Below are 21648 nucleotides of genomic sequence, written 5' to 3' on the forward strand. Positions count from 1 at the left end.
AAGGCTTAACTTGTGACGTCATACTATGTCTAAAATCTTACCAGGGTCAGTGACAAGGCACGGCTCGGTCTCAGAGTCCAGTAGATCAGCGGAGTCATTATCGTCAGACACTCGCGAGCGCGCGCCGACGGCAGGCACGGCGGAAGCGGGGGCGAGAGGCGCAGCTCGTAGCGCGTGACGTCATACAACTGCTAACAGCTACCATTCAACCACTTACCAGGATCGGTAACAAGGCAAGGCTCCGTCTCTGAGTCAAGCAAGTCTGCAGAGTCGTTGTCAAGCAGGCGCGGCGGGGGCGCTTGTAGCTCGTGACGTCACACAACCGCTAACAGTTGCTGTGTTTTTTTATGTAATTTGTGTTTAAGTAATCCACTCACCAGGGTCGGTAACTAGGGATGTTCCGATACCACCTAAGTATCGATACCTACTCATTTCGATAATACTCAAATCTTTTTTCGATACTACTTAAATAAGTACTCCTAAAGTATCGATAGTTACTGATATCGATACTTTTTGGAACTTTTATTTTGTTTTATTATTTTGAGGGTGATATCAATGAACGTTGAAGGACAATAATTTAAACAAAATTGAGAAGAAAACATCTCTTTCATCTCAATCAGCTTTCGGCTCGGGCTCGGCTGAAGTCGGATGAATTCGGCTGGCCCAGCGCGAAACAACGCGTCACTCACACCGCCACGCGACGAATACCGGTAACTCGGTAACCGATTAAAGCTGATTAGCTGACTGTTTTTGCTCTCTCAGTTCTGTATGATGCGTTCTCGGTTTTTTTTATTGTTTTCGGTTGTTTTGCTGATTCGATACCAAGTATTTTTGTCTCGATACCGATTATGTATCGCAAAATTGATTCGATACAATAAATACTTGGTATCGAATCAAAAGTATCGAGTACCTACTCGTATTTATTAGTATCGTAATATCCCTATCGGTAACAAGACACGGCTCAGTCTCCGAGTCCAGTAGATCAGCGGAGTCATTGTCATCAGACACTCGCGAGCGCTCGTCGTCAGCGAGAGCGGCAGGGGTAGCAAACGCAGCTGGTGACGTCATACTACCGCTAACAATAATTTGCTTCGTTCAATCTCTTACCAGGATCGGTAACCAAGCAAGGCTCCGTCTCCGAGTCCAGTAGATCAGCGGAGTCATTATCATCAGACACTCGAGAGCGCTCGTCTTCAACGGGGGCAGCGGGGGTGGCGGGCGCGGCTTGTGACGTCATATTACCGCTAACAATACATTGTTATGCGTAATCACTCACCAGGGTCGGTAACAAGACACGGCTCCGTTTCTGAGTCAAGCAAGTCTGCAGAGTCATTGTCATCAGACACTCGCGAGCGCTCGTCGTCAGCGGGGGCAGCGGGGGTTGCGGGCGCGGGGGCGAGAGGTGCGGCCCTGAGTGCACGCGCCACCGCCGCCAGTAGGCCTCCGCGGCCTTCGTCCTCTGGCGAGAGAGCCTCGCCGCTGTCGCTGCGGCTGGAAATAAAATGGCTGTTGTTACAGATATTCCACTTCCGATAGAGTACTGAAGGGTGTTGGTAACATTAAATACGATTTTATTTTTAACATTTATTTTATAAAAATTGTCAAATTGTCCCCATTCTTTTTATTGGTCCTTCGAGCCGGGTATGAACCAGGAACCTATGGATTAATTGAAGCAATATTTTAATGCCAACAACATTCTGAGGGTACTTACTGTATTCGATATTGTTGTGATATACGAACGACAGTAGTGAGCGCGTGTAATCGACGCGTGAGTGCAACTTGTAGGAGCAGACCTAGCGGTTATCACGCCATTTTATCGATTTGTCCATACATTTTGACATCGATAAGAGTATATCACGGCGAGCATCCTAACCCGGCTGGATAGCATAACATGTTAAAGCTCCTACATGTACCTGTAGGCGTCGTTGTGGTAGACGGGCGGCTGCAGCGCGTCGCGCGGCAGGCTGTAGGCGGCGCGCACGGCGTGTGTGAGCGCGCGCAGGCGGCGGGCCAGCGCGTCCAGCGCGTGCGCCGCGCCGCCGCCCGAGCGCGCGCGCGCCGCCGCCGCCAGCGCCTCCTGCCGCCGCTGCTCGCACATGCGGACCAACTGCCGGCATTCCGCTCGTCTGCAAGGGAAAATGACTCTTATGTTACTACGCTCGTCTGGAAAGGACACGGGAAAATGAGTCTTGTGTAATGTAATTATGACTACAAATCCTTAAACGTAACATGTATCATAAGATTAGATTAGAGCAGCGTCGCCAGGAGGCGCTGGAGACGCTGCTCGCACATGCGGACCAGCTGCCGGCATTCCGCTCGTCTGGAATGGACACGGGGAAATGAATCTTGTATAATTTGAAATTATGAGTAAAAATCCTTTAACTCAATTTTATTAGAAATCGTAATAAGACAGCTAGAGTCCGGTCGCCGAGCACGTAGAATTTCGTCCAATGACCCCAATCTACCTGTACGGGCGGGAGGCAGTGGTTGTAAGGCACCGCTCCCGTGCCCGGGATAAGCGGTCAGGAAGGGAACTAACTCCCTAGTGAGCCTAGAGTCCCTATTCCCTAAGACACTAAGTCCCTAGAGCCCTAGCCCTGCCTAACAATAGATACATAGATATAATAAGGTTTGATAGGAAGGAAGCTGTGCCCAGGTCGCCCAGGGCAGCAGCATTAGGACGGCAGGTAGGCGGCGGGGACCCGCTGCCAGCCCGGCAGACTCACCGGACTGATCATAGCAACGGCTAAGGGTGTCTTGGCCGCAGCGGGGGGAAATGAGACACAACGACGGACGGTTGATATCTGTTTATTGTTATGATTCTATTGCTATTTATACATAAGTTATTTACTGTACACAATGAAACGTATTTGCTAGTGTGCCGTCGGTGTAGAGTGCCGACGGTGCACGTTGAGGGTTCATGGGTCGCCCGGCGGTCGATGCTGACGGTGCAGCAGGATGTACGATCGTGCTCGTACACTACCCGTCCTTATCGCTCTCGCGTGATTATTTTGCCAATATTGCTGTCGCGACTGAGCGACGGGTGGCTCCAGTGAGTGTGCGAGCGCGACAGCAATATAACTACGCGCGAGCGATAAGGATGGGTAGCTTGGGGACATTGGACGAAATTCTACGTGCTCGACTATCGGACTATAGCAGCGGTTGGCTGTATAAAATGGGGAAACGGGAATTCGTGCTTTGTGTGTTCACTTCCAAGAAGCATGCTCTACCAAATGCCAACAGTAGACAATATTTGCCAGCAATACAAACTACAAGTAACAGTTACCTTCTGTCCAGGTCTGCGGAGAGGCGCGCTATCTCCGCGTCGGCTTCCCGCAGCGAGTCTCCTAAGGCCGCGGTCTCGGCCGCGAGGAAGTCCTGCATCTCGGCTGCCTCGCGCTCGGCCTCCGCTAGCAGTACCAACTACAAGCAACAGTTATCTTCTGTCCAGGTCTGCGGAGAGGCGCGCTATCTCCGCATCAGCCTCCCGCAGTGAATCCCCTAAGGCCGCGGTCTCGGCCGCGAGGAAGTCCTGCATCTCGGCTGCCTCGCGCTCGGCCTCCGCTAAGTATTACCTACTACAAGGATAAGTAGTTACCTTCTGTCCAGGTCTGCGGAGAGGCGCGCTATCTCCGCATCAGCCTCCCGCAGCGAGTCTCCTAAGGCCGCGGTCTCGGCCGCTAGGAAGTCCTGCATCTCGGCTGCCTCGCGCTCGGCCTCCGCTAAGCGCGCCTCTAGAGATCTAGCCGATTCGCGCGCACCGCGAGCTTCCTACGCAAGAAAAGAAAAAAAATCATGAAAAAATTATCATCTATTTCAACGTGAGTCATCCTGATTTTAGCTCAAGGACGTCCACTGCTGAAGAAAGGACACCTCTCCCCTAAAGTAAAGCAAGTATTCCTGCGACCGTCACAAGAACCTGGGTTTCCACGTTATGATTTTCAGTCCGTAGTCGCCACTCGAGAACTTTTCTGTCCCAACGTCCATCAGTATTATGAGCTCTGTCCCGACTGTGTCAGTTATTTTGATTGACCTAAGCTTCAGCCAAACCAATCGCCATCGCCGACGCGATTAGATTCTGCACCCGTTGGTTTGGCTGAAGCTTTACGGATTTCTTAATTTCTGATTCGATCACACTACCCTAAAAAGAAAAAAGTCTAAAGGTCACCTATTGGGTGACCTTGAACCATCTTATGAGGTCCATAGCAAGGGGACACGTCTCCGTTTCGTACGTTATTATGACTGATTACAACTGGTACTTACTACATGTAATTTATCACAAAGCGCCCTTAAGGAGTCGATCTCGGAGCGTTGCCGCGCGGACAGCTCGCCGGCCGACCGCAGCTGCTCCTCCAGCGCTCGCAAGCAGCCGTCGGCGCCGGCGCCTGCACCTGGAAACAAAACACAAACTTTTAAGGCCCGATTCGACCAAACTTTTAGTATAAGCCGAGAATAACTCCTGGTATAACTGGCACGTTGACAATTTCAGTATGGGAAATATGTCATAGTGACGATTTCGTTCGTTCGTTCGTTTCAGCCAAATGACGTCCACTGCTGGACAAAGGCCTCCTCGAAGGTTTTCCACAATGCACGGTCCTGCGCTGCCCGCATCCAGGCTCTTCCCGCGACCTTTATCAGATCGTCGGTCCACCTGGTAGGAGGCCTGCCCACGCTAAGTCTTCCAGCCCGTGGTCGCCACTCAAGAACTTTTCTGCCCCAACGGCCATCGTCTCTACGAGCTATGTGCCCCGCCCATAGTGACGATTTATTCTGAGATAATATTTACTCTTGTTTGGTCGAATCCACCCTAAGTCAAATAATAATAATTAGACATGAGACGTATTTACTAGAACAGATCCACACACTAGGTATTTTACAGTACTAAGTTGCACCTATTCCAATTTTTAAAATACTTGATCCACCTAGTATTTTTTAAATTACACGATTTCCGACCCTACCATCAAAGTAATAGAGGTTATTATTGCATAATCCGTAGTCGTCCACCTAGTATTTTTTAAATTACACGATTTCCGACCCTACCATCAAAGTAATAGAGGTTATTATTGCATAATCCGTAGTCGTGTATTACGCGCACCGCGTATTTCTCGCTAAACTTATGTGCGAACGTAGAGATTCATTCCGTCTCTGTCTGACAAACAAATTTGAGCGCAGGCAGGTGTGAGATAGGAATAGCCTGTTGAAGTATGAAGGGAGGATATCAATAAATCAACAGCCAGCAAAAACATTATTATTCAATTTCAAATTGCATTATTAATAGCTACTACGGTTGTATCTTTTCAAAGAAAATTGTATTTTAAAGTCATAATACGTGGATTAGTCCGCACTAGTCGCGTCAAGTATGGTATAATTACTACGTACTAGGTGGAATAGGTATTTGGATCAAGTATTAATAAATACTTGGAATAGGTGCACCTAGTATCAAATTTACCTAGTATAACCCATCTCTAATAATAATAATACTGTCACTAATGTAGTCTCACGCAATGTAACGCAACTCAAACACTTGATATTTGCAAACTTTTTTGTTCACAAAATGTAAGTTTTTATGGACTTTTTATGGTTGCCTGTGCGCAATAAGGCAATAACTGTTTATTTCCGGTGCTCGCGGTATTTCTATTTTTGGTAAAAGATTTTTAGCAAAACAAGTTGGATAATTAGGCAGTCCCTATTGGCAAATGCTTTGGAACTTCCATTGCCTGCCGTGAAACTAAACTTTTGACCGAAGGATCATTTCACTTTGCGCGGCTTCCATAGCATCACAGATCACAGAAACTAAAGGGAGATGTGACAAGGGGGCGGGGCCGATGTCTCAGCAATATGCCCAAAAACAGTGGGTCTAGACAAAGTGCAAATTATAATCGCAAACCAGTCGAAAAGTGGTCGAAAAGCCCCTTTTTTGTATGGAGTTTTGACGGATTCGATTTTCGATTCGATCAAAAAGTGCGTTTTGTCTAGGGGTGCTGAACACATTGCTCGTGACAGCAATCTTGACAGCAGCGACGTCATAATAATGTAAACAGTTTACATTGCTTGCGTAGTACTAAAGATTATTCGAACGATAATGAACACATATTTTAATTACTTTGTGTGTGTGAATTCGACACTGAGTATCGATCTCAGCGCATTAGTTGGCATCTCTCTATATCTCTATGCATAGCATACTGTAAAATTACGGTAATAGAAAAGTTGTGGTTTTAAGGGAAAAAAAAGTGTTGTCTTGAAATTATAGGTTTTTTTTAACTTACCAGCGCCAGCCAATTCCAGCAGCCGTTGCGAGTTGCGCTCCAGCTCAGCAATGGCGGCAAGACGCGCGGCTCGCTCAGCAGCCAACTGCGCCTCCGCGTGTTCCCGGCGCTCTCGCTCCGCCGCCGCCGCCGCCTCCGCCGCCGCCGCCGCCGCCGCCAGCCGCGCCGCCTCCACGTCTCGCGCGCTCGCCTGCACGCCTCGATGGCACCGGGTTACTTCTACGTGGCTGGAGAAATATTTACAATGTGTGATGGATTTCGAATCAGCAAGGCAACATTCGCCATTGCTATGGGGCCACGAAGAAGGAAATTGACAAGTCACAGAGAAGCGTAGATTCTTGAATGGACATTTTTTTTTATCCACAACGAGGAAGCAACACATGATGGTAAGTGATGATCAGGCAGAAGAAGGAAAGTTAGCGTTAAGAAGCGAGCTTCACCCGGAATTCTCAAGTCAACCACTGAGGATCTGGCTAGATCTTACCTCTAACAGACATCGTGCATTTAATAAGGTTGATATGTTCAAGAAGAAATGATGATGATATCGACAATATTAGACCCTCTCTTTAAATACTCACTTTTCAATATTTGGCACTATTCCCGCTAGAGCCGATTCAACATCGGTCCCGAGCAGCACAGTCTGTGAGGTTTTCTCGGCGTAAATTCGCACGCGAGTCTTGATTGTCGACCGCGAGGACGCCGACCGCGTCACCGTCGGCCTCCTGGAAGTAGGCGGAGTGCTCTCGTGCTTAGGCGACCCATCTGTGTCAGCCTCTTTTCTCCGCCGAGGAAGAGTCGCGTACTTGTCTGCCGCCACTCGCGCTGCACTCGCGTCCGTGACAGTCGTCAACCGCGGCCCGTTCGCCGGCCACCTCTTCTCTTCGCTTGGCGAATTCGGGGTGCGGCATCTGGCTGTGGAGGTTTTGGTCGGTTTGGCACGTAACGCGGGGCTCTCGCGGACGAGATTGGGCAAGTCGCCGGTAGGACGGATTCGCGGCTTCGGAGTTAGGGGTCGGGGCTTTTCAGGCGGTGTGGGTTTCTCTCGACTTCGGGCTCGTTCTCTGGTGGCTAGGTTGGGACCTCGCGGCGCGGTGACCGGGCGCGGAGTCGACGATCCTAAGGGGGAACTGCGTTTTGGTTCTGCTACGGTAACGTTGACGCGGCGTCGTGGCCGCGGCGGGGCGCCGGCTATGGACGAGCTCTCGGAGCCACAGCCGGACCCGCAGGAGACGACACTGGAGGCGCATGATCGCGACCCTCCGCCGCTGCTGAGAGCGCGACCGCACCCCTCTACTCCACTGTCGCTGCCCGCAGCGCCCAGCGCCATCTCGTCACCCGCGGGCAGGCTGTCCAGATCACCGAGTGAGCGCACGTCATCATTTCCTTCACATGGCTCATGTTCAACAAAAGATTCCTTTACATCTATGGTTACATTTTTCTCTTCTGAACCGTCGAGTACTACGCCACTTTCATCTTTGCTATTTCCACTTTCATTCTTATCATTTACGTTTACGTTATCGCTAGCAACTGGATCTTCTTTTTTAATTTCATCTGGCTGTTGCACATCAGGCTCAGTCTCGTTAACCTGGGATTCAACCGGGGGTGAGTCGCAGGTGTCTCCGGCGCAAGTAGTACTTTCCTCTTCCATCTTGCGTTTTTGCGTCACATGTTCTGGAACAATAAAATGGTAGAGTTAATAATAAATTAACGGCTTGGAGCTAAATAATCAGGGCGATGCAGTTCCATTGTTCGCAAAATGTTCATTGTGAGCGAGCAGTCCTCGGACCGCGAGGCTCGCTGCAATCTCCAGGGAGTTAACTTCTATTGTGCCGGATGTCGCCTATCATTATATTCATGTTCAATTATAAAATGTAGTCCGTATAACTGTAAGTTACATAAATAAGCATGTCTATTTGCATTCGCTTCTCTGGAACTGCATGTTGAAACGTAAATTCTTCGCAGAAAGCATTCCGCAACATAAAACCGGTTTAATCGCAGTACCAATAAAAAGCTGCTCTTTAGAATAACAAGTAGTGAAACTAGTAACAATGAGAAAAAACCTATAGACTTTATTGCAAGGCAACGTTTCTCTGATGAGTGGAGAATGGCACAATGCGCCGTTCCCATGGCTCGCTGGCGTCCCGCCGGCCTCGCCATTCATGCCGCAATCAAACACTTGATTTAATGTGGCCTATGATAAAAACTATGCACCCACGTCACCTTCCCAGCTATCCGCTGTATTTTGAAATCGATAAAAACCAAACAATGGCATTGAATATTAATGATTAGGATGGGACAATAAAGGAAAATAATAAACAATTTCGTAACTAAGTACGTATTTCGTATTTACAATGCTTTCAAAGATATCAGGACAGATAATACTGATTGTATGGACACGAATCGTGGGTCACCGATAGCTTTATCGGTGTTCATTTATTGTTTTACGATAAGCAATCGAATGTGGGGAAAGTGGCGCTGGCGCTGAAGAAAGCCGAATAACGTGTGCAAAACGAGAACACTGCTTAAAATATCGTCTGCGATTCCCTGCTGAGGGATCCGCGATACGGGGTCATCGGCCCGAGATTCGCTAGGGGGCATAACATCCGATCTATTCGTGTATGGCACGTAGGCGTAGACATATTGTATGAAGGCTTAGTTAGCGTTCAATTTGTCATGGTATGGAGCCGCGACGCGCCGTCTGCGCACCCACCGCGTATTAATCACACGGTTTATTTTTACCGAACAACGGGCCAGCCGATAAATTAAACAAATTAGAAAGGCCATGGCGAAGGTCTCGGACTCTCGTGAGCCACTCGAGTTGCGAGCCGGTCGGCTTCATCGAGTTAAAGTATCGATGTATCAGATGCTCTTGACGTTGCCCAAACAATCACCATCAATCAGAAACAGAACGCAACAACAAAGCGAAGAAAGTTTCTTAAGTGCGTTTCAACTTGAATAAATGAGGGAAAGACTTTGAAATCAAAGTTTAACGAGTGACGATTATATTTATGAAAGGCTAAATGGAAGCGATTTAATTTATAAAAAGAAACGAACGAACAATAGAGTGCAAGAAGAAAGTTCGTCAATAGATATAAGTATCAACACAGCCATATAAACAAATCGAAAGATATCATGCTATGGTTTAAATACACTTAAATTTTATGACTGAGCTATAAGAAAGATTTATACGTATAGCAAAGAAAGCTTAATGGCCACATAAAACACCACAGCTAAAATGACTAGATTTCCATCTCTTATGATGTTGCAAAATAAAATGCCTGAAAAAAAAGTTTTTATCCGGGTAATTATTACCTACAATCAAAAGACGCAGTACCTAAAGAAGTTAAACTTCACTAATTGAATTGAATACTGATCAAGCCTTAATTAAGTCAGTTTTACAAGACAATTTGTATGAGAGTCTCATCGTGCACTGCCTTCAAATTGCGCAAGTAAGCAGCTACTTGAATATTCTGCCGATCTGTAGCATCTTGGTCGAAATAACAAGTTTGTATTGTACACGTTTGACTCCGCGGCATTGTAAGTGTGCGAGTGTACGCCATTTCCCAATTGAGTAAGTTTCTACCAGAGGCGACATTGAAAATACAAATAAGAATAAGCCTTTGTTTGGTATTCTGAATAAGCTGCGGTTGGTGAGAGGCACGTTTGCTGCGGTTTCGCTGATGAAAATTCAATAAATGGATCAACTAGATCTGTTCACACATTGGAAACAATTGGAACTATGTTTTCACATTGGTGCCAATGTTGTTATTGTTTGTTATTTTATGGGTTTATCGGGTCAAGGCAAGTGTCATTAGCTGATCATCTTCAGTTTTAGAAGTTTTCCTTATTTATAAAGGCAACGAAACGACATTTATTGGGCCGTTCAACCGCACTATCGTAAATCCGTAAATATAGAACGACGGACATCCAAGTCATAAATGACCAAAATAAGTTTATGGCGAGATAAATAGGTGAATCTATACACGTAAGTATAGTTAGTGAATCTAAACTTAACGTTAGACGAGCCTGGTCAAATTACCAGCCTATTTAAACTCTTTATTACCATCACACAAAAACTGACAATAAGAAATGCAAAATTTGGTAGGGCACAATTTATCGGTATTCTCTTTAGTAAGCGATATACTAAATAATCTTAAGAGAGTAGGTACAATTGTTTGAACTTTTAAGTAATAAAGAATATTAGAAAATGGGATATTTCCAACCAAAGCAGTTTATTTGACCGCATTCAACTGTTCCGTAGTATTCGAGGACACAGATGAAGGATGTTATTTTGTATGCCATGTATTAACAAAATAGGGGTAAAGGCCAAACAACAAGTTGGTTATTATGCCGAAGAATAGGTATTTGGCTGGTCTCCATCGAATACGGCTCGGATTCCGATTTGGCGATGGCATCTACCGTATCGCAAGAGAAATATTGCCGAGTTAAGTGGGTTAACGCTTTCAATGCATTGAAACGTTTAAACCTCAGCGTTTTATGTTCCAAATAAAGATACAATTCATGCATCGGCCGATTAATGTCGTTGGACAACACATAGCAGAGTTGTTAAGAGCTTTTCAAAAATTCCTGTAAGTAGGTAATACAAGCTGTAGGGTCTATCTACTGTTTAGCTCTACTCAGGGACTCAAAGTCAAAACTAATTACCTACTTGAGAAATAAAATCTTGAAATATATTGTTTTCGCTAGGTTTTCATCGACCGTCGACGCTATATTTAATGTTTATTCTTACCCAGTATGGTTTTCACTAGACGAACTCATTTATTTAGTTTTGTCCATAAAACTAATCGGTTTGTCTGCTCAACTGTGCCGTAGCTAATATTAAACGAAATTTATTCACTTCAAAAGGCAGCTGTGAGCCTCGTACATCTAAATATTTACATTATCTTCTGTTTTTATTTTTATCTGGAGTTTCTTCAACTCCGTTTACGTTTGATCCCAATAGTAAAAAGAAAAGATTTCATCTTAAATTTATTTAGCTACCTGAACCGATTGAATAAAATAGTGAGAGCTAATGACAAATTCAAGACTGTCGTCTTCCAATACTTGTTTTCTAGTTTATAAATTATTCAGTTTCTAGAAAGGTGTCCTGCGTTAAACCAAAACAACAGAACACAACATTATTATTTTCTTCTAGGAGATATAAGAGTATTGAATAAAATTAGTCAATTTTTCCTGATTATATTAGCATCTTTAGAACATTCCATGATTAGTTGCTTAATCATAGTTTGATGAACCGTAAGTTAAGGTTAACTCGTATGCCTGCTTCCACTTCGCCGACAAGCTGTCTATTCAAGGGGCAAGAAAATAATGAAGCTCATGATTATCTAACATCAGACGATAATGTAAACAAATTATCGATTCTAACGGGTAAGAGAAAACCCCATTATTAAATCAAGTTTCCTTATGGGGTGAGTGAGATTAATCAAAATACTCTACATTTTCGAAAGTAAGTCGAGTTGCTGTTAAAATTGTATAAGTCTGTATTTTGATAACGTCATCGAGTACTGTTTTTTTGGTCCTAACCAGATTTTCTTGAAAATATTTCGACACATGCGTCCAGACACATAATTGAGAGCTATTATCGCTTGCTTGCTTACTATCAAATTTAGGTGATTTGATTTATTTGTGGTTTTATCTACCGCAGGATTCAAATATCCTCCTCACACCCTCCGTCACGTAAACGTTTGTTTTATGTGGCTAGTATTAAATTCAGTTAGCCAGCACTAACAAGCTGTGTCACCAGAGACTAAACAAACAGTGTCCGCCGCTGACATCCCAGGTTGTCAGTTCCACTGGCCCGCAGATTGCTCCTAAAGTAAACAGCTATTATAAAATAGGCTTTTCAACGGTAAAACATTTATAAACATGTGAGTCTATGGGAAAGGTCAACTTTGTAGCGCTGGAGGGACTTAACCTTTTACGTTGAATGGTTTTTGTATTTTGAATCTTTCCTCAGCAAAACAGCAGATAGGTATGTTGAAGACCAATTTTATTAAGGTGTAGAGCAACCTGTTATTATTCGCTCATACGAGAGTTTTATGGGTAGTGCAGTGATTTGTGTGAGACAAAGAAGCTTCGTATAGCTGCAATAAAAACTTGTATTCAGCAAAAAGTAACCACAGTAGAGATTCATCATGAACCCGCGTCATCGCTGGATTTAGATCTAAGGATAGCTTAAAATGTTAAACCAGTTGTAATTACAAGGAGTTAACGTCTAGTTTTTTGCCAACCACAAATGGCTATTCTGAATGCAATTAACCTTCGTTTAACCTGATGTAATCCGTACGCTACAAGGAACTCATGCACATTCAATATACAACATTATTTAATGTTAGGGCAACCTTGTTTAGCTCATAAATTGTGAACTCTGCACACGATCACTTTAATTTATGTAACACGAGGGTTCTGTCGAATAAACTGGCATTGCGTCTACATTCGGCATCACGTCTCTATCCGACAATGTTATTAGAGGGGTTGTGTTCATCGACAACTTTATTGGAGATTAAAATTCTATGTTGATGTTGGTTAATCGAATGGGAATGTAATTTACTCGTTAGTCGTTATGTATTTTGTAATCGTATGCATTTTAGGAGCTGAATGTCGCAATCAAAAGCTTTGCCCTACTTGATTGCTCGATAACATCTGTCCTCAACGGCATTTCTGTCACATCGAAATCAATCATGTCCATTCATCTTTCATAGAGTTCCATGTCCTAACATCTCAAGGTTGTTGCACCGCGGTCTGTTAAAGGAACGGGTTCGACGCCTGCCGGATGTGTGATTCGGCCTGCTTCTACAATGTTTATAAACGTTAGAGCTAAAATAGCCTACAGCGTAATCGTTATTAAATTGTATAATTGGATTCCAATTATCGTGCGTTAAAACTCAGGGTTTTCAACCTTCGGAGTTAAATGGCTAGTTGTCCTCATTAGACTTCTGTTCTCTGTTTTTATAAAGGAATCTCGAAGTCAACCATTTATCATAAACATGCCTGGACTTAAGAATGTTCCAAAGGAACAGGCTACTACAACAACATCACTTTTATTACCGACAATTGGTAAATCCAACTACCTTAACTCAATATGTTTACTCTACAAACATAGGTGCACTCTTCTTATCCTTCTTATCAAGCCTTCTTGTCTATATCACTAATAATATAAGCTTCTCAATATTTTAATCAACAATCGCGAAAAGAATTGGAAGACCTCACCCTGTAACTTTGCGAGGAATCACTCCGATTTTCTACACTCAGGCAAAATTATAGTAATTACAGCATGCTGGCTTATAATAGGTAAGTAGCCTGTGCGTATAAGGCATGCCTCCAGTCCATCGTGGCTAACAGGACCTGGTCGTGACGGTGCGTCCCGCGGGGCCTGGCACCAATTACTAATACAGGCAAACTCGCGCTGGGAACATGCTCGCGAGCTATAAAACATTTTTTGCAGCCTACATCGGTGTCTAACTCATAAAAGGAAATTATGCCCATGGAATACTTTTTGCAACTCACATCGGTATCAACTTCTTTATAACCACTGAGTATACGCTCATATCGAGTGAAATGAAACACGAAGAAAAACCGTATAAGGATTCAGACCTGTCAACTCTTTTTCAGTTCATCTAACTTCTTCGAACACTTATACCGATTGAAATAAAAAACGAAGGAAAACCGTTATTCGGCTTTCAGACCTGTCAAGTCTTTTCTATCACATCTATCTCTCTCGAGCTTCACCCTTCTCACCTAAAGTAGGTGTCCAATTCAATTTTGTCATTTCTACTGAAGATACGTCATATAAGACAGTTTCCTTTTCTGTAATGTATTCCATGACGTATTCAAGTAAAGGACGTGTGAAAATTGTCTGTTCTGCTTGGAAATATAAATGTACAATACCGATAAGCTCCAAGACGGAAGAGGAAAGGAAAGGGTGATTGCCATTCTGCTCAGTTTCCGCCAACTCGTATATTTCTCGTAACATAGTATATCTTTCTAATCATAAACTTGAAGATTTACATTGTTGATAGAGCTTTCAATATTAGACCTTTACAATTTTGTTAACTTATGGTTTCTATAGCAGCATCATAGCAAAAACTACACCACACTACGTGCTGTTGTAAGGTTGTAACCTGTGTGTGAACCTGTCAAAAGACAAGTGCCGTGGGGATATTTATTATCTGAGGCAACAAAAACTCTTTTGTAGCAGTAACCCTTGCTTGCCATTAGCGGAACAGACAGGGCGCGACCGGATATGAAGGGGCGGCCGGACTGTAACCGTATTAAAAGTCTATGGTACACAGTAGGCACGTAGGTGCACTTTGAATTAATTCAGTCGGCGTTACTAAAACGGGACTCCGCAAGGGTCTGAAGGTCGATAGCATTTGAGACGGTTAAAGATGCCACCAAGCCGGTCGTCAAATGTCAGCACTTATAAAAATGTGTAAAATAATTGATGGGGAGGCAGCGCAAGGGTAATACAAATTAACATGACCTATGTACAACTTCTGGTTTTAAAGTTGAAGACTTGCAATAAAATATCGACTTTATGCTGATTCGCTACAATTAATGTACGCTAATTACACTGAAAACGCCCGAATATGTTGATTGAGTAGCCACACGCGAACTCTCATAAAATATGGTACGAGTATAATATGAAACTGTTGTGTATAAGACCCGGGTCGCCCGTCGCACCCCTGCCCTTAAATACGGCCCGCGCCATTTTAACGACCCCAATGACATTGTTACACGAATAAATCAGTATACAATGATGACTGCAATAAATTGATGATGACCCTTATTCCTTGACCCATTGCGACTAAAACCAAGGATAAAGGTTGCGTGAAAGAAGTCGCAATTTTAATCTACCTTGACAGTCAGCAAAAAGTGTTATGTCAATAAAATAGGTCAAGAATCGCAAGCGATTTTTAAATGCCATTTAATTTGGTAAATAGTCAGCTTTTAACTGTTCAGTAATATTTAGTATTGACAACAGGTTTGAAATAAGCGAGTATAATTATTTGAAACGACAGGTTGTAAACATGTTTTGCAATATGTTCATGTGTCCAGCTGCCCATGTACCTAAATCCATCTGCGGCATGTCAGTGGTAAGTGTAAACATTTCTGAACAATTCGTAAAGCAATAAATCTGGATAACATTTTGTTTACTGACCGGACTTGAACCACAACTTGAACTGTCACAGTGTACATTCTTATTATTCCAATAAGGCACCCTCCCTAACCCACCCTCATTTTTCTGTGCACGTTATGGGAATACTCGACTACTTCGTCACCATTGATTTTGCCACGTTCAGCGAAATAACCCAAAACAAGCGTTTTCTGATTGAAACATGAAGGAAACTATTTCCTGCTATTATCTTTAGGAACGGATTTCTATTAAACCGTTTCAGTTATTATTTATAACTTCGAGTTCTATAACTTCATGATCTTAAATTAATATCTAAATGCAGCCTAAGAGGTAACATTGGCCTAAACGTTTCCGAACCACTTTGTACCGCACAGAATATCTATCAATTTACCATAAAGGACAACGCAGTACAGTAAATCCTGAAACTTTACTGATTTCACAACAACAATATAAAGTTGTTCATCTTGAAGAATATGTATTATAAATAAGGTTAGTTGGTTAGCAATTTGAAAGTAATTAAGATCAAACATAATCTTACATTCTCATTAAATACACACAAATATTTAATAAGAATTTAGGAAAACTTTGAGATACTATCTAAAAACTGGAATGTGTGCAAAAATTACCCAATATCAGCTGATGGTATATTTCGGAGCAATCCAAAAGCACTGGTTTCTTCACTAAAAGTTCCAACAATTCTAGTTCTAGTACGTACTGAAATAGATAACGAAATTACAGAAGACGCGTCAGTAACCGTAGCGGGCGCGGATGAAACTACCAACACCAACCAAATAAAAGACCACTGAAGGCGACGACCCGAGGGGAGCGCGCGCCACCATGTGTGTGCCACACCACACAGCCGTCGATTCACATGTTCATTTCTCTATTAGCAATTTCATACGAATGTCGTGCGTATTTCATGTGGCAAGGTTATATGCGCACGCCCCAAGCTTGATTATCATCCTTGCAGCTGTGGACACTGAAGGCAAAAACAAGAATTCTATCAAGATAGCGAGGACTCGAGGCCGCGATGTCTTGCAATTGGTTCCACTTACTTGTGTTCTTTTCGAATTGTTGTAGCAAATAACAACTTCGGTTTTTGGTACCAATTACTAAATGGCAGTTCCATTCATGAATATCGATGTGCGATTACGCTACGTTAATTTCATGCTTGTGCTTAACATTTGCATCTGAGACATTTCACACTTAATTAAACTCTTATGAAGTGAAATTTGATTATGTCCTGTAACGTGTCATTATCGGTTTACTGCATCTATTCAACTTATCTTTCGTTGCTATCTGAACTATAATTTTGAATTTCCATTTAAGTATACGTTTGTCTGTGGGCACGAGTAAGTGGGATTCATTTCGATCAATAATGATCCATAAATTGTTGATCTGTTTTGCTTGGATGATTCCATATTGCGTGCAATGAGCGGAGATTGATCCGACGCGCAGAATCGGCCTGCATTTACTATGGAGGAGGTTGCAATAACAGATTTGCCGCTAGATCTCCTATTTGCATGTTACGTGTCGGTTGTTACAACATTATCTGGTTCGTCGGATACAATCATCAATAAAACGGCGACGCCCGTTATGTTGAATTTTCGATGTGGCTATATTGGTTTTGGCATGCCATTCCTTTTATGCGATACAGTTTTTCAAGCTGTAACTTTGTAGGTATAATGATCCAAATTGTTACTAGTAGTAACATAGTAGTAACTTACTACCTACTATGTATATCTGCCTACACCAAAGGTCAAAGAACCAGTGAGTATAAGATTGTTATGGTGATTAACGAAACAGATGGAGCGTTGACCCTAAAGGGACTGCAGTGGGAAGAGTAAGAAAGTATCTGAACATTTGTTTTTATGCAAAACAGTAGCTGCAAGACAAAAGCATATTGCCTCAATAAGTTTTTGGCCGTGGGAAATGGTACGGAGAAGCACAATTGAGTTTCGGCTGTGTGGAAATGTAAATTGTTTTACATATTAAGTCAAGTACCATGAACATGTTTGAAAGTTTAATCTTGTTAATGCGTGAAATTTTGGCCTGTTTTTATAGGTCTAGTTTTGTATGCTTTGAATTTCATCATTGTTTTAAAAGTATTTGTTTTGTTAAAAATCTTCTGACTTTCACGCTACCTCCAAATCTCATACTTCAAATTTTTGCCGAATCCATTAAAGCGTTTGGAATCGAATCACCAAGCAATTTCCAAAATTGCAATCAGAGTATCCAGACAGTCAATTTCCCGTCCAGTCGATCTAATATAATGAGAGGGCCGGGTACAATTTATTTTCTCTGGCTATCAGAGAGGCTAGTAGTGGTGAGAATTTGTCGACTGGCAGCACGGTTCCGTGTTTATATTGCGCTAATGAACGGGAAAACTGAATGCCGCCGTTGAAAAGGCGGTAGTTGATTGAAACCAAACCCTTTCCAATTGCCTTTCCTGGCAGCAATAAACAAAACAATTAGGTATATTTATTAGTTAGAAGGTGCAGACTATCAGAAAAAAGAACGATATGCTCGTAAGAATAATGTTATAAAACGAACGTTTTGTCCGTTTACATAAAAATATTAAGGAAAATGTTTTGTAAGACAATGGGAAATAACAAACAATCAGATTTTTCTTGGTTCTAGAAGAAAAAGGGTCTCGAAAAATATGGAGTTGTTTGTTGCACGGTATATTTTCTCAAATAGTGGTCGACCCAGTATGGTCGGCGCACGGCCTTGACCGGTGCTGGAGTGACCATATGGTGAGCTTTGATTCTCGACCGGCGAAGCGAGTACCGTACAAGGCTCGCCTCGTGACCATCCAGCACGCCCTTGCATGAAATCCGTAGAACCGGATCAAAATTGAGGACACAAATACGGAGTAGCTGGAACCTTACAGTTTTGAGGTCAAACAAACATTAGAATTTCCATTGGCGCTATTGCAACGCGTCGAAAATAATTACAAAGACCAGAAAACCTAATTAAACTACCACGACCTTACATAACGCTGAACATCTGTGTCAATAGAGCGTTTTGTATTTTGCGCGAAGAATTTTAAAAGTAGACTACTATTTGACGAGCATTTCTGACACTACATGCTTCCACTTTGGTAACTAACGAAAAAACTTGAATATTTCACAAATATACTACCGTCATGAATAATTCGTTGCCATGTTTTAACAGTTAATTGTTTTCTGACGACATAAATAATTAGATTTTGTTTATGAGCATTGAGCACCCGATCAAACGAGCTGAGTGAGTCACTCGCGCGCACGGAGGCGTGACAGTCGTACCGGCTCATGCGTACCTTTTAATCACTAGTTTTATTTACAAGCGCAAATGCGATACGCGGACAGTGGAGTCGAACGAGACTGCATCCGTGTCATTGCGTGTGGTGACCTGACCGAGCCATTGGCACTGCAATCAGATCCTCGGCGCACGATAGCGTGACCACTGGACTCGCTCCACGGATATCGGATTAGATTTACGTCTACTTAATAGATTTTTACAAGAAGCGGCCACTTCACGTGAGAATTTCCCTGGCGAGCGATCTGGAAAATTTTCAATATTCATGCTTAGATAAAATTGCTTTAATGTCAAAGGAAATGCGATACAGCTTATTGGATGTGGGCGATGTAAATATAGATGAAAATTCAGACCTTAGAAAAAAGATCTTGAGTGATTTTTAGCAAATTTATTCATACATGTAGATAATATAAAGTCTGCGAAAAATCTATACTTAAGTAGGTAATTAAAGTTGGTTAATCTATTTTAGGTAAAATGTAAACAATACGAAGGGAAGGCCGACATGCGGGGTTGTTTGTAAGTAAACAATAAACGTACACCCAAAACTAAATTGGTTTTCGAGATAAACTAATAAACTTCAATTAGGCGTTCCACCATCGGTGAAACTAATGAAAATAAAAATAATGTTACAATAAAAAGTAGGGAAAGTAGTGATATTTTGATGATGATAAGCTTAATAAAATATAATCACTAGACATGCTGGTATTGATAGTTGGATGATAAGATAGTTAAATTAAAGGAAAATTACGTCAGTTGAGAAGCGGGTCAAATTGTGAACATATCTTGAAAAGATTCCAAACAATAAAAGCCACATTTCCAACATACATATTAACCAGCCCTTTTGCAAAGAACGCCACTACATCATCATCTAATGAGTTTCCCCAGACGAGCGACTTACGTAAAAGAAGCCTGCAGCATGCAATATTGCACAAGGTAACATAGCTGTTGAAAACTATTCAAATATTGTTTTTATTGCTCGTCTAATAAGAACAGCTCCGTTTTTATCACACACGTAATGTGTAATGTATGCAATGGGATTAATAATCCTATTACATGATATGAATACCACATACGAGTTGCTAACTTTGTTAGAGTGTGCAGTTGTGCATGATATGCAAAACGTACTTTTAACAAGATTAATGTCAGTAGTTGTGATCATTGTAATCTGAAACCGCATTGGATCTTGTGTTCCTATTTTTCGTAATTATCAGGAAATTATAAAACTGTGGTTTAAGTGGTTTTTCTCGGTAATAAAACACATGCTGTCGATAATTAAAAACGAGAGCAACTTTAGTATATCATGGAGCGTTGATCAACAAATCAAATTATTTAGGGCAAGTAACTAAAAGATGTTGGGTTTACATCAAGCTAGCATGTTCTAATTATATCTGCCCTCTCGTCCCCCGTCGCGTGCCTAGCGTGCTTGCGATTCTGAGACACTTGCGAGGAATATGCTACCATAAAATATCATCAAGATAAATAAACGACGCAGAGGAGTTATTATGCCCCTGTGTTAGAGGGTACCGAGGCTGGAAAGAACGCTTATTATCAGCGTAATTGTCTGTCTAGTTAGATATCGCGGCTTTTTCATAGCCCATTACTTGCACGTTCTCGTAAGATGTAATGGAATAGAATTAGTTACGCTAACAGATTCCATGCCTTAGTTTTAGATGGCATTTCAAATTGTATGATATTAAATAGGCTGTGGCCTGTTAACTGTAACAAATTTCGTATTTGTGTATTTTTTTCTGTCACGAAACAACAGACAAAAAGCTTTGACTCCGAACTCTACGGAACGCGCGTTTAATGGTTTTTTTCTGGGTTGAATAAAGATCCCGACCATCTATTTAAGGTAATTTCCCCAAGCAGACACAATAAAACTAAGACAGCAATGAATTGCCGGATTATTCGTGGCGATGCCTGCAGTGTGTTGTGCGATTATAGCCCAGCGAGACTAGTGAATGAATCTTATGAAAGTAAATCCAAACAGACACACTAGTAAATCAATTTCTAGTTAAAATATTTCTTAAAATAACGCATACCTCTTAATTCACTACTACCTCAGGTCATAAAATCAGGTCCAGCTTAATCGAACCTACCAGATAAAGGTTTACTTTTAACTTAATTTCCAGATGTTTTAAAACCAGTAAATGATTTAGTAAGTTGATAAATTAATTTAATACTGTAACCGTAAAAGCGTTTCAAGATCTCCAATCTCCATGCACCACTAAAGGAAGCTTTTACAGACAAGCTAGGGAACTAATAAAATATGAATATTACGTGTTCGCCGTCGGAAGCGGGTATTCCGTCGGCCGATATTTCATTTCGGGTGTTTGGCCTGGACTTTTAGAAGTTTAACAAACATCGTTTCGGGAGCGGTGCATTTCCGCGTCAACACTGTTGAAGGATGCTGAACTGGTAGACTTGGGTAAAGTAAACTAAGAAGCAATCTTAGCTAAACAGAGGCAGCGATAGAGTTGTGTAGATAAAGTTCTTCTGACCTAAAAAGACAGCAGCTTTTTGAATGTCTGAAGTTGTTTTAAGCCCGTATCATGATATAAAACGAACCTCAAGTTAAATATTGGAATACCAATAACCACAGGCTAGCTATTACTCGTACTTAAGTTTGAATCGAATTTGTGCCATTTCACAACACGAGCTTTTAATATTAGCTGAAATATGAAGGTCAGATCGATTTCACTAACCACAGATTAGGTGAACGAATCTAAATTAGGTCACTTTAATGGAAGGATGTGTGATCTAAAATTGGATCAATTGAGAGCTAGACATAATATCGTGACACCAACACTAGCTGACATCAATAGGATCTCTTACAGATAAAATACAGCTCTGGACATGGTAGTAATAGGATAATAGACGCTGCTGTCATTGTGCACGGTCAGGTGAAGGCCGTACTGTCGAGCA

At 42.3% G+C, this 21648-nt stretch overlaps 1 protein-coding gene across 6 annotated transcripts in view; it reads right to left on the reverse strand.

Annotated features, from left to right (window-relative positions):
* Positions 1-21648, reverse strand: part of corn (microtubule-binding protein cornetto) — a 52828-nt gene that overhangs the window by 6505 nt on the left and 24675 nt on the right. For 4 of the 6 annotated variants that reach the window (XM_028307635.1, XM_028307636.1, XM_028307639.1 and 1 more), the window contains exons 2-7: positions 6845-7937; positions 6267-6493; positions 4264-4391; positions 3599-3771; positions 1914-2126; positions 1277-1491 (exon numbers count right to left, since the gene is read on the reverse strand). In XM_028307635.1, coding sequence (XP_028163436.1) covers positions 1277-1491; positions 1914-2126; positions 3599-3771; positions 4264-4391; positions 6267-6493; positions 6845-7914 — 2026 coding nt within the window. In that variant the 5' untranslated portion in view covers positions 7915-7937. Of the gene's footprint in view, positions 1-217; positions 280-1276; positions 1492-1913; positions 2127-3598; positions 3772-4263; positions 4392-6266; positions 6494-6844; positions 7938-16049; positions 16197-21648 lie in introns of those variants that run through there. The other 2 variants (XM_028307637.1, XM_028307638.1) reach the window with 2 other exon arrangements.

This window comes from Ostrinia furnacalis, unplaced genomic scaffold, assembly GCF_004193835.3.
Source record: "Ostrinia furnacalis isolate ACB-3 unplaced genomic scaffold, ASM419383v2 OfSCF2306, whole genome shotgun sequence".
In the NCBI taxonomy this organism is placed as follows: domain Eukaryota; kingdom Metazoa; phylum Arthropoda; class Insecta; order Lepidoptera; family Crambidae; genus Ostrinia; species Ostrinia furnacalis.